The sequence below is a fragment of the Betta splendens genome, chromosome 22 (genome assembly GCF_900634795.4).
Source record: "Betta splendens chromosome 22, fBetSpl5.4, whole genome shotgun sequence".
Lineage (NCBI taxonomy): Eukaryota > Metazoa > Chordata > Actinopteri > Anabantiformes > Osphronemidae > Betta > Betta splendens.
Window position 1 is genome coordinate 6,830,798 of NC_040900.2, and position 16,663 is coordinate 6,847,460.

A 16,663-nucleotide genomic window follows, 5' to 3' on the forward strand; every position below is an offset into this window, starting at 1 on the left:
TTTTAACATGTAGTTAAAAGGAAGTGAAAGAGACAGATGACAAAGGTTTTAACTGCTTTAAGTAAATGAGTCACACCTTCTTTTCAGTCAAAACCTGGAGACCAAGTAAAGCTGCATGGTAGAAACTGCCTGAAGGGATGTTTCTGTTTTATTTATATCAGTTGTGTTCACTGGACCGTTCTTCCTCATCACAATCTAGTCGTTGACCATTTGCACCTGCAGCAGGTTGTTTGAAGCAAAGCTCTGACTCACGTCACCATGGCGAGAAATACCATAAAAAATTTGCAATGTCTTCAAAGTAAAGAGTGCAGTGAAAATGAGCTGTGAGGAGGTTCATGTTTTCTAAATCAACACATTCTAAAAAGGCAAACTCACGCCTGTTCTGGTAGAAAAGTAGAAAAAGCTCACAAAATGTTGAATCTTATGCAAATGTTGATTCCGTTCTTTCTAGACTCCACTAATCAGCAGCATGGAGGCCCCTGCTGGCCCAGCTCTGCTCCGTTCCTGTATCACATCAGAGGTCACAGTAGTAACAAGGCGTAATACTGCCCCCTTGTGGCAGAAACAACGAATTATATCCATCATCCACACACGTTTATTTAAGGCCACCTTTAATAATAATTTATGTGGATGTGTTTCAATGCCAGAATTTGTTGGTTTCATGATGAACCACAACACTTTTCAAACCGCTCATCTCACACACACACTCTGACTGGAATGTGTTCTGGTCCAGAGCCTCAGGGTGGAGTCCAGCCTGCTCAGCATCTGTGTCAACCTGCTTAGTACCATCTAAGCAGGTTTTATTGCATCGTGCACCGCTCTAAAGGCACATTGTATAAAATATTAAAATACTTTCCAGTGATTGTCTTTACGAGCGATATGAGGGACAGACTTTGTTCTTCTTTTTGTCGTCTTGAAAAACTGGACTCAGGTTTGGCTCGAGTGTCTCAGAATTAACAGTACATGACAGCACCATTCAGGGAAACTGAAGATCAACACAAATCGTAAAAAGAATGTCGATCATTAAAACCAAAACAAAATGTTTTTTTCTGTTAGTTAATTATCTTTGACCATGACTGTGATCTTTGTTCAGTATCTGTAATGGCAAGACAGTATTCTGCATGGTAGCTTCAGCAGAGGCTCCCTGAGCAGCTACTGTAGGTACGAGCAGCCCTCAGAATGTACAACAGCCAGAACCATCTGAGCAGCACAGGGTTTTTGAGAGGGAGTTTGAGGCCCTGGACAGACAGGCTAGACCAGCTTCTACTCGTACTTTCACACATCCACCTCATGCGTGTCACCGTTTTGTCATGTCCCACCAAAGAAGGTCAGATAAGACCAAGTATTGTGATGGTGTCCAATTAAAAACACAAAAGCAGCTAAGATTCTTAGCTCAAATATTAGTCAGATAAGATCCTGTTGCAAACATTCAGAATTAGCACCAGAACGTGCAGGTGCACTTCCCATTCCAGATGTTCATTGGCTGTGTGGTTCATCACTGTACTTTTATCTTCCACCTACTGTAATTGGCGGGGTGTGTGCAGCCCAGTATCAGTACGGGATGAGACCTACATCATCTCAGCCCAGGACATGCCTCACATCAGACAGAAGCGTGACCAGGATGGCCTCTTCCAACCACACGACGGTGTCTGGTTTCTGACGTCCCACACCACGACTTTATCATAATAGGTGTGTCTATTTCAGTATTGCAGTGTGTGTTTTGCCCTTTGCGACTGTGACTCAGGTGACAACGACCGCATTAGACATTACAGCAGTGCAAATTCACAATGAGACACCTGACGAGTATCAAGAACCAGACAGTCTCTCCTCTCAGACCGTGAGGAGGAGGATGTGTCTAGGTCGGAAGGAGACTCCACACTGGAGGGTCCAGTGAAGAAGACAGTTCAATTTTTTTCTTCTTACATACGATAACAAACTTTCTGGAGTCTGTCCTCCACAACACTAAGCAAGTTTACTATTTTGTCAAATAGTGATTGTATGTGAAGAAATCCCATTGAATCCTATAGGACAACAGCACCTAAAATGGCCGGTGGCCTAGATTGTCACCCCAGCCTCTAGCAGCAAATCAAGCACATTATGAAGTACAAAGGTCAGAGGTCAAAGGCTCTCAGTTCTTATGATATTTGTTTTTAGGTAATTATTACACTAAGGTTTGAGGTTTTCATTAAAAAAATTGTATATTTAACTAGAAACACAAATTTGTGGTTACAGTTAGATAAAGTATTGTTTAAAATTCCTGTTTGTGTTTTTAAATGGCACAATGACAACACATTGGTGTTTGTTGAGGTTAGTTTCAGGTCTGAGTTCAGTGTCTGTGTCAGAGTTTGTTCCTCTTCAGCAGCTGCAGTTGGTTCCTGCTGTAACAGCTCAGTGTCTCTGACTGAGGAGGTTTTTGTACGGCGCTAAATCACTGTGTGAACAGAATACTACCATGGTAACTCTGACAGTAATAAACTGCAGCATCTTCAGCCTGAGCTCCTCTGATGGTCAAAGTGAAGTCAGAGCCGCTTCCACTGCCACTAAACCGATCTGGTGTCCCTGACTGCAGCCTGTTCACTAAATATATCAGGCGCTTTGGGCTCTGACCAGGTTTCTGTTGGTACCAAGACATAGACTGTTTATCATCACTCCACTTATAAACATCTCTGTTGGTTTTACAGGTGAGCGTCACAGTGGATCCTGCAGTGAACGTCTCCACTGGAGGCTGAGTCACCGTCACCTGACCACTGCATCCTGCAGACAAAAAGCAACCATTGATTTATCAGCAGAAATCAAGGAGAGAAAAAGCAGCACATCATGTTTGAAGCCTTGCTGAGTGAGTGAACCTGTAAAGCAGCAGCAGAGCAGCGTCCAGATGAGGATGGTGATGAGAGTCATGCTGCTTGTGCTTCCTGCTGTGTTGACTGACACATGTGAGTCCTGCAGTGTTGAACTCACACCACTATAAACCTTGTGAGTTCACTGGAGGATCAGCTGATGATGCAAAGCCTCATCTATGGAAATGACTGGTCTGCTCTCAACTCACTCAACACAAGGGGGGAAACAGCATCAGGACAAACTGCTGGATTCATTACATTTAATATTTTAATGCAACAGAGGAAAAAAATGTTTGAAGCTGAACTTGTGTTTTTTTCATTTGTATCATTTTGGAACAAAGTTTTATCTCTGTGGTTTGAGTAACAACATGTTTTTCTGTTGTTTAAAATAATCCATGCTTATTAATGTGCATTAATATTGTTTAAATTACAAAAAAAAACTCCAAATAATTATCAGGTTCCATGAGTTTTATGAGTCTGATGATACATAAAGTAAAATTGAAGCAAATGAAGCAACAACAGAGTGTTGTTGACAGTGCAGGAGGTTTTTGTACGACCACTTCATGACTTTGTATCACTGTGGTTCACGTTTGGTGGAGGAACCAAACTCATCGAGTTCTGTAAGTACAAGACTTTTCTAATTTATACAAGAAAATCATTTTACAATGATTGCATTTTTCAAAGCTTGAAATTTTTAAGACAGATTGTTTTCTGTGAACAATATTTTATTCTGGGAAAACATTTACAAAAAGTCATTTTAGATCTATTCATGCTAAAATTGAAAAAAAAACATTTATTGGATGTTTGACATTTTATATTAAGCTATTTATGATCTTTGATTTTAAATTAATTTAAGGAAAGACTGTTAACATATTTCTTCTTAGATAATTAACACTTCTATTTGTCATTTTCGATGAAATCTTCCCACTTTCACAAAATTATTTGACACTGATATAGAATATGATAATATTCTATATAATTATAATAAATTAACGTTTTTATGTAATGATACTTTGACTTTATTTATTCTAATATTAAGAAAAGGAAGTGAAACAACCAGATGTTAAAATGTCCGTTCAACGTTCCTCATCTTCTCATAGTTATTTAGCATAAAGTCCAGATGATATCATTTGTAAATGATGAACACGTTCCGTCCTATCTCTAAGGCTGAGTGACTGTTGACCTCTGTGCTGCGTCCTAAGCGTGTGCTGCTCAGCTGTCTGTCCTACACTGGACCTCAACCTGCTCCTTGTGTGTCTCTGCTCTCTCCTCCAGCTGGTCCCGTGGTCAGACCCTCCGTCTCTCTGCTTCCTCCGTCCTCTGAGCAGCTCTCTGGGGGCTCGGCCACGCTGGCCTGTCTGCTGAGCGGCTACTCTCCTCAGGGAGCCGTGGTGAGCTGGGAGGTGGACGGTAGCGAGGTGACAGAGGGCGTCCAGAGCAGCTCAGAGGAGGAGAAGAACGGACGCTTCAGCAGCAGCAGCACCCTGACCCTGAGCCAGGAGCTGTGGAACAAGAGAACCCTGTACACCTGCAAGGTCCTCCATCACGACCACAGTCAGGTCCAGGTCTTCCACAAGAGCCAGTGTCAGGACTAGAGGAGCTGTGTGTGGGAGAAGAGGAACAGACCTGCTGCTCTGAGCAACATGAGTTTAATGGAGTGAAAGGAAAGCTTCATGTGAGAAACGTGTGGAGCTCCATGAATGTGTGTCTGCTTAATGAGTGACCTGATGATTCATGACTTTGACAATAAAGTTTGCTCTTATATGAAACACGATGATATGTTGTCATCTTTTACAAATTACAAAAAACAATACTACATTTTTAATAAAATTTAGAAGCTTGTTTATGAATGGATGAATAATGTATTGAGGCACAATGTGTCTGTTTAGCTGGGGTTAAAAAAACAACTGAAATGAACCTATTGAATCATACATTATATACATTTTTGTTTTATATAATATATGAATCTTTGTTTTGTGTTTGTTGAGGTTAGTTTCAGCTCTGAGGTCAGTGTCTGTGTCTCTGACTGAGGAGGTTTTTGTACGGCGCTAAATCACTGTGTAAACACATCATCATCATCATCATCATGGTAACTCTTACAGTAATAAACTGCAGCATCTTCAGCCTGAACTCCTCTGATGGTCAAAGTGAAGTCAGAGCCGCTTCCACTGCCGCTAAACCGATCTGGTGTCCCTGACTGTAAGGTTTTCACATATTTTATCAGGAGCTTCGGGTTCTGTCCAGGTTTCTGTTGGTACCAGAACAAACCCTCATCACCATCATCATAACTGACAACATCTGTGTTGGTTTTACAGGTGAGCGTTGTTATGGGAAAAATTGTCTCTTCCTTATTTCTATGCATTTCTATGCAGTTATTATACGAGTTATGACTTATGTTCTGCAATTAATATCTTATGTTTTGTCTTACTGTATGCATTTGACATTTCACCTAGATTGTTCAATGGTTGTCTCTGCCTGATAGACTCTCAACTCTAGCTCCCAAACCCAAGGTCGGGGAGTTGTGTCTCTGTCTGTTGAGACTTGGTGCTCCTTTCTCACAGATAGTTGGACGTCAGCGATGCAGGTGTGAGAAAGTAAAAATCTTCACACACACTGCGACAGGGAGGAGATGGTGCATGTAATTTGATTGGGTTAGAAAGACATTCCACCCTAGTCGGACAGAGAAGCTAAAAGGCAGAAGCAACTTGAGGATCATGGGCTCTTTGCATCACACCTTCGTGGTGTGTGCACTGATCTCCCCAGCTGGTTTTTGGTTTGTTGATGTGCACGATCAACATCCATGCTTTTTATTTGCTTTCCCCATTATTTTTATTTTCTTTATTATTTCAATAAATCGCACAAAAGGACAACTCTCTCTCATCTACTTCTTTATGGAAAATTTCCACCACAGAAATTGGCGTTGTCGGCAGGATCCCGCGGCAGGTCGTCTGGACGGTGTGACCAGGGACGATAGTCCTGAGGACTAGGGTCGCTCAGCCCCCGAACCTCTACAGACATTCAGAGCTGGGAGGATTGCTCACCCGTCTGGATCGCCTCTGACGAGATCCACGAACTCAGATTCAAACTCAAATCCTAATTTGGCTCGGCTCGGTGAGAGAGATTCCTTTTGATTCGGGAAAAAACAAAAAGATTGGAACTTTTATTTTTAATTTAGCTGAAACATTTCAATTGGTTGAAAAAGAAAAAGAAAAGAAATCTTCTATTTGGTTGAAACACTAAATTTGATTAGGAAAATTAATTAGATCGAGAAAAAAAATCCCAATATTACATGTTCTTAATTAGGTGAAAGTCTGCTCTGGGTGGTGAGACGTCGGTTGCTAAGGGTTGGCTCGTGGAACCGAGCTTCCGTCTGTACTGAGGATACAGACATGTTTTTTTGATCTGTGCGTGGTCCACACATGGGGGACTGAGTATAAAAGACGGCTTCTGAAAGAGGGAGCGCGTTTGCAGAGTGAAGTATTTTCAAGATACGAGGGACCCGGGCCTAGAGGGGCCTAACGTTGAGGAAATACTTCGGGAAAGGCTCTGTCGCCAGATCAGGTTGGTTCCCTTTTTACGGAGACGTCCGATAAAAAGGCATTTTGGGAAGGTTCCGGCCGGAACACAAAAAAATCTAAGGCAGGAAACCGCCGGACTCTGAAAGACGGGTTCGGGGCAATTTGAGTCTACACCACCAGACAGCAACCGTACAAAACTAAAGGTAATTAAAAGTAAAAAGTAAATATGGTTATTAGTGCGTTTCATGTTTCCATGAGTGGGAAACTGGTTATGGGTTCAAAAGGAGAATCGCTTTGTGTAAGGACATATGCACCTTAAAAGAAAAATTAGAGACAAAAGAAAATACTTGAAAAAGGAAAACTATCAAAACTAAAGCCCTAAAAGAAACAAAAGATGAAAGTAACGGAAAAAAAAGGAGATAACAACTCTGGGGAAGAATTGTTTGCACTCTGCCACACACACACACCACACACACACACCACACACACACATATCATGCCAAGAGCAAATGCTCCCATTGTTTCTGCTCTCTATTCTAATGCAGAACTGAGCGGGATGAGGGTAAATCCGGATCTGGACTCCTTTCCCACCATCAGCAGAAGAACCGAAGGAGAAGAAGCGCCGACCAACAACCAGAACAGGGTGGAAGCTCTGACACCACAGCAGCTGGAGGACACAGACCACAGCATGGACGCCTCACAGACTCCCACAACGTCTGCAGCCATCACGTTCTGGGCTCATCAGATGAACCAGCTACTACAAGGCCTGCACCAGCATGAAAGGACTGTGTCTGAAGCTTCTGAAGCCGTGAAAGTGTCATACACGCGTGTGTGTCTGACAGACACCTGCTTATGACAATCAGCAAAGGAAAACAAGGACAGAGCAACAGCAGGGAAAACGTGCTCTGACACAGACACTGGTTGAAACAACAGGAGAGGCTTCAGACGTGATCGGCCCAATAGAGCTGCATGCGAGGATCCAGGAAAGGTCTGTCATCGAGGAACAACTGTCCCATCGAAAGGCTTCACCCACTGGTGCTCACATCAGACTGATGGTTGGGGAAGGAGGAAGGTGACGGTTCCTTTTCACGTGATGTACAAGACGGTACCGCAAACACACACACATTCATACACGCAATGAAGAAACACGCTTACAGCTGATACACGCTCAAATTCATGTTCATGCTTATCTGCTCGCAATGAAGAATCGCTTTTTGCTCAAAAAAATCCCACAGAGTGATTTTAAAATGATGACAAACAGCTAAATGACAACTGCTGCATGACTTTACAGTCTGATGGGTTTAAACTATTTTAACTTGCAACAAATTCAGTAATAAAATCCTTCATGTTTCTAAAAATACTTGTGCACAATATAGGTTTGTCTGGCCAGACTATAGAAAAACAAAACAGACTATAGAAAAACAAAACAGACTGTAGAAAAACAAAACAGACTGTAGAAAAACAAAACAGACTGTAGAAAAAAACAAAAAAACAGACTATAGGAAGACTGAGACTGACTGAAACAGACTATTAATGACTATTAAAGGGAAGACGACTATTAGAGAGAAGTAATAATAATTACTGTACGTACCAGACTATTAAAGAAAACTTACTGTTTCACTGTCTTGTGCAACATCTGCAGCAAGACACCTTAACATTCATTTTTGCTTTCAAACTTGTGCCCAGTTAAATTTTTAGGAAGAGATCTCATGTAGTTTAGATATTTGATTGATTTCCACTCCAGACGGAGTGCAGGTTACATCTACAGACATTCTAAATAATCCTTCTTTTGTTGGTGTTAACTTCAGCTCAGCTGTGCTCTTATCATTGGCTGCTGAGGGGGGGCTGTAACTGAGGCCCTCACACAGGCTGCATCACAGCTTGTTTATGATTTCACACACACACACAAACTGACCTCAACTTCCCTCTTTTGGGATGAACACAGGTCTGCGCTTGCGATTTCTTTTACTAACGAACAAAAAGATTTTTGATGTTTATTCTACAGCTCCACACGTCCCTCTGTGAAAACATGATGGAGACAGATGCAGGACGTGGGTCCTTTCGTGAACAGATGTGAACGGGGTGGAGACTGGTGAACGACTTCTGACCCCATGTGACGTATTCACCTACTTTGCATACTTTAAAAAAAAAAAAAAACTTTTTTTTATTCTGCCTGTCATGCACAACAAGCAGTGAACCTCCACATTCTAATGACACACTACATGTTTTTATTTTCATTTTTCAGAGGACGCTCTGACCCAACACTCAGCCTTACAGGAAGCCCTGCTTCCCTGTGGCTCACACACAGACATGATGTAGGTTTGATCAGAGGATGTGAACCAGTGGTCATCACACCTAAATCTGACCACAGACCATGTAAACAACAACACCCTCTTAAAGGAAGCTATAGATGGCGTTACTGCAGACACCACTAAGCTACTGAAACATTGGATGCTACAGGCCACAAAGAGAGCCTGTCTAAATTACAGTTTGTTCAGACAAAGGTTATTTTCTGGGTCATTGTAATTACAGCTGATGGCAAATCCATCTCACCCAACTGAGTTAAAGCAATTTGAAACCTGCCTAAACCGTGCACGTAAAAACAGCTGATGTTTTTTCTAGGTCTTTGTTCTTATTGTAGGACCTTCAGTCCTAACTTTACCTTCTCTGAGGTCCCACTCAGGGTTCTGATGCAGACGTCTTCATCGTCCACTTCTTGTCTCACGTGGACGCTTGAGGCTGAACAACGTTCACCGACCTCATGCTTGCTCTTCAGTCGACTCCTACTTTGGGTCTTCCTGATCTGACCCTACGCGACCTTTCACTCAAACAGTGGATGAGAAATCAGGTTGTACGACTTCTGTTCTTTTGTCCTCATACTGTGTCCTTGATTCTTTTGAAAAACATCACATCTTTCCACAGCTCGACGGCTTAGATACAACACCACCTTACTCAACTTGCTGAACGTTACTATCAAGACGTCGTCTTGAAGTCTGGCACTTTGCTAAGACACTACTCTGCTCAGGCTGCAGAGTTGATTGCGTTGACTGAAGCTAGTAAACTAGCAGAAGGAGAGTCTGTTACCATCTACACAGACTCACAGACGCTCTGTGGAAGCATAGGAAGCTTTTGAAGTCTGATTGCAAACCTATCTTACATCATGATAAGGTTCTGCTTTGCTGGACGCTGTCCTGCTGCCTACAGCTAATGCTGTTTGTAACTGTCCAACATCAGTGACGACTTTGTTTCTGCCGACATGCAGCTGCAGACGCTGCTGCGAAGGTCGCTGCCCAACAACCCCTCCCTCTCCTGATCCTTGTTTCCTCTCTCCAACTCTCTCTATCCTTTCCTTCCTCTCTCCCTGTGCTTTAAACATTTTGTACCTCACAGGAACGCAGACTCTGGCTGACGAATGGTTCCACCTGTAGCCATGGAGTCTGGTTTGGGCCTGATGGAAGCAGTGCCGCCCAAACACTTTTTCCCCACAATTCAGATTTCCCAACAGGTGAAAACAGGCGACAGGACCATTACACCATCCAACCAGGGCACTGGGTGATCGTTAAGGAGTTCAGGAGGAAGCACTGGACCTCCAAACGGTGGCGAGGCCCCTTCCAGGTCCTTCTGACGACCCACACGGCTGTAAAGATCGCAGAGAGAGCGACTTGGACCAACTCCATCCAGGAAGGTCCCGGATCCGACAGACGACCCTCCATCTACACCACACGGAGAAAACCACCACTGACATAAAGAACTGAGAAGGACGACCCTCGCTGTGCTCACACACGCACTGAGGCGAGGCTGCGTTGACCGTTCAGCTAAAGGTGTGAGCCAAGCGCCGCCTGAAGCTGCGCCGGTGAATCACACTATCAGACCATACATCTACACACACGCTCCTGAGAAAACACACACACGAGCAGCCTTGAGTTGCCGACGCTGGACGACGTGTAGACTCTTCACATCACGGGAGTGACAGTGACTCAGACGACATTGGGAGGAAACCTGGCGGTGATAACGAACCCCAAGTGTCTCTGTGATCAGCTGATCACAACCTGAAGAACTCCAACGAACTGACAATACTTCAACACACAGGTTGGAAACAATCTAACGCTACTGTTCAACAGGAAGAAGCAGATTGTTACAAGACATCAATTGTAACCTTGTTTTGTTAAACTTCATTTTATGTTACATGGATTGTTGTCTTTATCATATGATGTTTCTATGTAACTTTACACACTACTTTTGAATGAGAAAATTTCACATAATTCACAACACTGAGTTTAAATATCCTAAAGTTGATTTGGTGTTTAATTTGCTCACAATCACTTATTCACTGCTACAATTAGTTTTTATCCTTCATCTACAGATGACAGAGGTTATGAGACAAAACGCATCATCATTCTGGTTAAATCCCTGAATCTCCTATTCGCTCTAGACGCAAATGTACAATTAAAGATCCGAAAGCATGAAATCTATCTTAAGATTATATGAAACAGAACCCCACCGGAAACCTATGGCTATCATACATTAATTATCTTTATTACATTACAATTGAATGGCCGTAGACACGTTGTTAGCAGAGAAAAAAGGCGGTTGTGTTATGTTTGGAGACGCATATTGTACTTACATCCTGAATAACACTGATTCTAATGGTATTGTGGCGAAGGCGCTACACGGCCTTCAGAATCTCAGCTAACTCTGGTATAGGTTCTTCCTCTTGGAATTGGCTAGACGAAATGTCTGGAAAATGGAAATCTGTTCTCATGTCTGCAGCTGTTTCCTTTATTATTGTGATGGCTGTGATTCTCTTGTTTGGTTTTTACGTTATCCCACTGGTTAGAGGTCTCATCATGCGTGCGACCTCAGCAACACTCTCGTATGAGATGACACAATGCACTATGTTCAAAAACCCCAACTCTAACTCACTTAATGACTTTGACGATGGTATTGGCTTATTTTCTTCACATGCCAATACAGAGGTTATTCTTGTTTAACTACCCACCAAAAACAGCTCCCAACCTTTTGTCCCTTAGTTACTTCCATTTTATGTGAAGGTGTATTTTGAATCTTGATGAGTTAATACCCTTATTGTTTCATTTGCAAGGATCTTTTATTATTACAGAATGTGATGTTGACAATTTTTATTCCTTTATGGTTTGATTAATGTGTAATCAAAAGGGGGGAGTGTTATGGGAAAAATTGTCTCTTCCTTATTTCTATGCATTTCTATGCAGTTATTATACGAGTTATGACTTATGTTCTGCAATTAATATCTTATGTTTTGTCTTACTGTATGCATTTGACATTTCACCTAGATTGTTCAATGGTTGTCTCTGCCTGATAGACTCTCAACTCTAGCTCCCAAACCCAAGGTCGGGGAGTTGTGTCTCTGTCTGTTGAGACTTGGTGCTCCTTTCTCACAGATAGTTGGACGTCAGCGATGCAGGTGTGAGAAAGTAAAAATCTTCACACACACTGCGACAGGGAGGAGATGGTGCATGTAATTTGATTGGGTTAGAAAGACATTCCACCCTAGTCGGACAGAGAAGCTAAAAGGCAGAAGCAAATTGAGGATCGTGAGCTCTTTGCATCACACCTTCGTGGTGTGTGCACTGATCTCCCCAGCTGGTTTTTGGTTTGTTGATGTGCACGATCAACATCCATGCTTTTTATTTGCTTTCCCCATTATTTTTATTTTCTTTATTATTTCAATAAATCGCACAAAAGGACAACTCTCTCTCATCTACTTCTTTATGGAAAATTTCCACCACAGCGTCACAGTGGATCCTGCAGTGAACGTCTCCACTGGAGGCTGAGTCACCGTCACCTGACCACTGCATCCTGCAGACAAAAAGCAACCATTGATTTATCAGCAGAAATCAAGGAGAGAAAAAGCAGCACATCATGTTTGAAGCCTTACTGAGTGAGTGAACCTGTAAAGCAGCAGCAGAGCAGCGTCCAGATGAGGATGGTGATGAGAGTCATGCTGCTTGTGCTTCCTGCTGTGTTGACTGACACATGTGAGTCCTGCAGTGTTGAACTCACACCACTATAAACCTTGTGAGTTCACTGGAGGATCAGCTGATGATGCAAAGCCTCCTCTATGGAAATGACTGGTCTGCTCTCAACGCACTCAACACAAGGCGGGAAACAGCATCAAACTTTCAGATTAATGGCATTTAGAAGAGCCTATTTTGTTTATAGTCTTCACTGCACAGACTCTTATTTGCAGCTCAAACATTTTTTATACAATAACTTGTGACTATTTCTCTGCTTGAACACATCAGTGATGTTTGTTTACCATTCATTTATTTTACATGTAGTGAAAAGGAAGTGAAAGACACAAATGACAAAGGCTTTAACTGCTTTAAGTAAATGAGTCACACCTTCTTTTCAGTCAAACCCTGGAGACCAAGTAAAGCTGCATGGTAGAAACTGCCTGAGGGGATGTTTCTGTTTTATTTATATCAGGGTTGTGTTCACTGGACCGTTCTTCCTCATCGCAGTCTTGTCATCGACCATCTGCACCTGCAGCAGGTTGTTTGTAGCAGAGCTCTGACTCACGTCACCATAACAAGAAATACAATAAAAAATTTCCTCTATGGGTTGGAGACGGCAGCAGTGAGGAGGAGACAGGAGGTGGAGATGGAGGCAACAGAGATGAAGATGCTGAGGTTCTCCTTAGGAGTGACGAGGTTGGACAGAATCAGGAACCAGCTCATCAGAGGGACGGCTCACATTGCTGCATTAGCAACAAAGTCAGAGAGGCCAAACTGAGATGGTTTGGACATGTGCAGAGGAGGGATGGTGAATATATTGGTAGAAGGATGTTGGAGATGGAGCTGCCAGGCAAGAAGACGACCATGGAGGAGATGGATGTGCTGACAGAGGACATGAGTTTCGCTGGTGAGAGTGGAGAAGATGTCCAGGATAGAGATGGATGGAGAAGGATGATTCGCTGAGGGGACCCCTGATGGGAAAAGCCCAAAGAGAAGTAGATTAGAGTCTGGCTCTACCTGCAGCAGTTCTCGGCCCGATCCTCGTTTCTCCACGTCCATATCCAGACAACGGGACAAGGCGATTAAATACAGAGCCTGAACGCAGCACAACAGTTTATCATTAGCATCTTTGCACAGCCACACAAACATACAGACAAGACTATACATTAAAAGTTTAACCACATGTATGGGGTGAAATGTAAAAGTAGAACCTATAACTAGTTTTCTCACATTTAACTAAATGACACAACATGTTTTCTCACATTTAGTTAAATGTGCAAAAGTCTAAATGTAAATGTTAAATATAAATGTAAATGTTAAATATAAATGTAAATGTTGAATGTTAAATGTTAAATCTAAATGTTAAATATAAATGTTAAATGTTAAATGTTAAATGTTAAATGTTAAATGTTAAATGTAAATGTTAAATGTTAAATGTAAATGTTAAATGTAAATGTTAAATGTTAAATCTAAATGTTAAATCTAAATGTTAAATGTTTGAGGTGATTGAGTTCGCGTCTCTGATCTGAGACCAGCGCTGTTTGAGGGTAGGGGTAGAGTCTACTTGCCCATTCATGAATATTCAGTTTTACACTCGGCCAACATTTAACATTTACATTTAACATTTAACATTTACATTTAACATTTACATTTAACATTTACATTTAACATTTAACATTTAACATTTACATTCATATTTAACATTTACATTTAGACTTTTGCACATTTAACTAAATGTGAGAAAACATGTTGTGTCATTTAGTTAAATGTGAGAAAACTAGTTATAGGTGCTCCTTTTACATTTGGCACCCCATACACATGATGGTGCTAGAGTAAAAGTCACTGATTAGTTTTTGCCGCCTGATCAAATATGCTTGTGTGATTCATCTCCTGTGTCGCCTGCTCCATCACATTCCTTCTTGCTGGACATGAAAACTTTTGCAACGACTCAGGAACGCACGGTTTGGGCACGAGCAGGTGCCACAAAGGAAGATGATATTTGGCTAGGCCCGGATGGCAACACCAGCCAACACCAGCAGAAGGTAAAAAGTACTGTTTGGTAACAGGCGATATGTGGTCAAAATGGGTGGAGGCATTTCCAGCTAAACATGCTAACAGCCATGCAGTCACCTAGGAGCTTTAGACAGAAAAAATGCCCATATGGGAAAAACCTGCGAAAATCAGCAGTGACAATGGCTCACATGTTGCAAATCAGGCTTTAGAGGAAGTAGGAAAATTCCTGAACATTGACATTAGGAAGCATTGTTCTTATCGTCCCCAGAGTGGAAGAGCAGTGGAACGCAAGAATGGCACTCTATAAAAACAAACTGCCTAATGCTGCTCAGAGACTGGCCTTAAATGGACCCAGGCTCTTCCCATTGTGCTCTCATATATGAGGATGAGGAGGAGCACGAGAACAAATCTTAGCCATATGAGATCTTGTTTTGCCAACCTCCTATGATGGGACCGAAACCAGAGTGTTGCCACCCACAGTCATATGTGAAGATGCCATGTTACAGTACTGTAAAAACGTATCCTCTGTTGTCTCTCAAATCACTCCGCAGGTGAAGGCAGCCCTCCCTAAGCAGGCGGAGGGACCCCTCCACAGCCTCCAACCAGAGACTGGGTGATCGTGAAGGAACATCGCAGGAACCACTGGAACTCCAGGAGCGGCGAGGCCCATTCCAGGTGCTGCTGACCACCCACACGGCCCTGAAGGTGGCACAACAAGCAACTTGGATTCACGCCAGTAACTGCAGGAAGGTTCTGGAGCCAATACGAGAGGCAGCGTTGAGCGTCCAGCTGAGGTGTGAGCCAAGCGCCGCCTGAAGCTGCATCGGTGAATCACACTTTAAACTATACACACGTTGATGAGAAAACACATACACGAGCAGCCTGGAGTCGCCACGATGGACGACGTGTAGACTCTTTGCATCACCACATCACCGGAGTGACAGTGACTCAGGCCACATTGGGAAACGGTGATAACAAATCCCAAGTGTCTCTGTTGTCAGCTGATCACGACCCTAAAAGACTCCGACCTGTGCCAAATGAATAGAACTGAAACCTGGGGTTGCAGGTAAACTTGTAACATCGCACATATGCTCACAGGCGAGAACACCCTATCCACCAACACCTGAGGTGGATTGAGTTGGAAAACCTGATTGAAGGAAAAAGAACACACCCACACAACCATCATCTATATCTTTTGCCATTGTACAATAAAAGCAATTATTGCGCTTATATCTGTTATATGTGTTCGAAGTCCAGGGGTTTACTTTGTAAAATGGAGGTTGGTCTCCTTTATGAAAGAAGGCAGGAAATCTGTCCATGGTGCCATTGGCTAGCAGGTCTGGGTGCGGCTTCTCTTATGATGTATTTCCTCCTGTGGTATATAGTCATACTGCCTGCTCTAGAACTGCCAGCTTCTACAGCGACCAACAGAACCGCCCGAGCCCTAAGGGACCTTGAATGTGGATGGATGGAGCATCCCGATCCTCCACATCCATTTGCTACCAACATGTGGTGGAGGTACAGTATGCTAACTACACACTGGTGAAAGGGAACACAAACATAATACAAGGATGTAGGTCCTACCAGGAATTTCAAAACTTTTAATGATCATTGGCGGGTGTTCGTGTCCCAGCACATTTTAAACTGTTCCATTGCTACCTAGGTAATGGAAAGGTGAATGTGGGGACTTTCCCTCCACAGAAGTGTATCCCCTTGTCCCATGATCTTTGACCCTGACTGTGACCAGTATCTGTAACAATAGATCAAATGGCAAGACAGTATTCTGCATGGTAGCTTCAGCAGTGGCTCCCTGACCAGCTACTGTAGGTACGAGCAGCCCTCAGAATGTACAACAGCCAGAACCATCTGAGCAGCACAGGGTTTTGAGAGGGAGTTTGTACTTTCACGCATCCACCTCATGTGTGTCACCGTTTTGTCATGTCCCATCAAAGGAGGTCAGATAAGACCAAGTATTGTGATGGTGTCCAATTAAAAACACAAAAGCAGCTAAAATACGTAGCTCAAATATCACTCAGATAAGATCCTGTTGCAAACATTCAGAATTAGCACCAGGACGTGCAGGTGCACTTCCCATTCCAGATGTTCATTGGCTGTGTGGTTCATCACTGTACTTTTATCTTCCACCTAATTGGCGGGGTGTGTGCAGCCCAGTATCAGTACGGGATGAGACCTACATCATCTCAGCCCAGGACATGCCTCACATCAGACAGAAGCGTGACCAGGATGGCCCCTTCCAACCACACGACGGTGTCTGGGTTCTGACGTCCTGACGTCTAAC

General features: G+C 42.9%; 2 long non-coding RNA genes and 2 gene segments (V, D, J or C); 3 read left to right on the forward strand and 1 right to left on the reverse strand.

Moving 5' to 3' along the window:
• Positions 1 to 2,233: 2,233 nt before the first annotated feature.
• Positions 2,234 to 2,997, reverse strand: LOC129603620 (immunoglobulin kappa variable 4-1-like). The segment is given in 2 exon segments: positions 2,234 to 2,754; positions 2,847 to 2,997. Coding segments are annotated over 2 exon segments (378 nt in total).
• Positions 2,998 to 3,400: 403 nt separating this feature from the next.
• LOC121201987 (Ig lambda-2 chain C region-like) lies at positions 3,401 to 4,607 on the forward strand. The segment is given in 2 exon segments: positions 3,401 to 3,457; positions 4,040 to 4,607. Coding segments are annotated over 2 exon segments (450 nt in total).
• Positions 4,608 to 5,167: 560 nt separating this feature from the next.
• On the forward strand, positions 5,168 to 12,084 carry LOC129603622 (uncharacterized). The gene is made up of 2 exons (XR_008693695.1): positions 5,168 to 8,468; positions 8,601 to 12,084. It is a non-coding gene; the product is annotated as an uncharacterized LOC129603622 (long non-coding RNA).
• A 1,767-nt stretch (positions 12,085 to 13,851) lies between these two features.
• On the forward strand, positions 13,852 to 15,664 carry LOC129603625 (uncharacterized). The gene is made up of 3 exons (XR_008693698.1): positions 13,852 to 13,898; positions 14,304 to 14,393; positions 14,916 to 15,664. It is a non-coding gene; the product is annotated as an uncharacterized LOC129603625 (long non-coding RNA).
• The last annotated feature ends 999 nt before the right edge of the window (positions 15,665 to 16,663 follow it).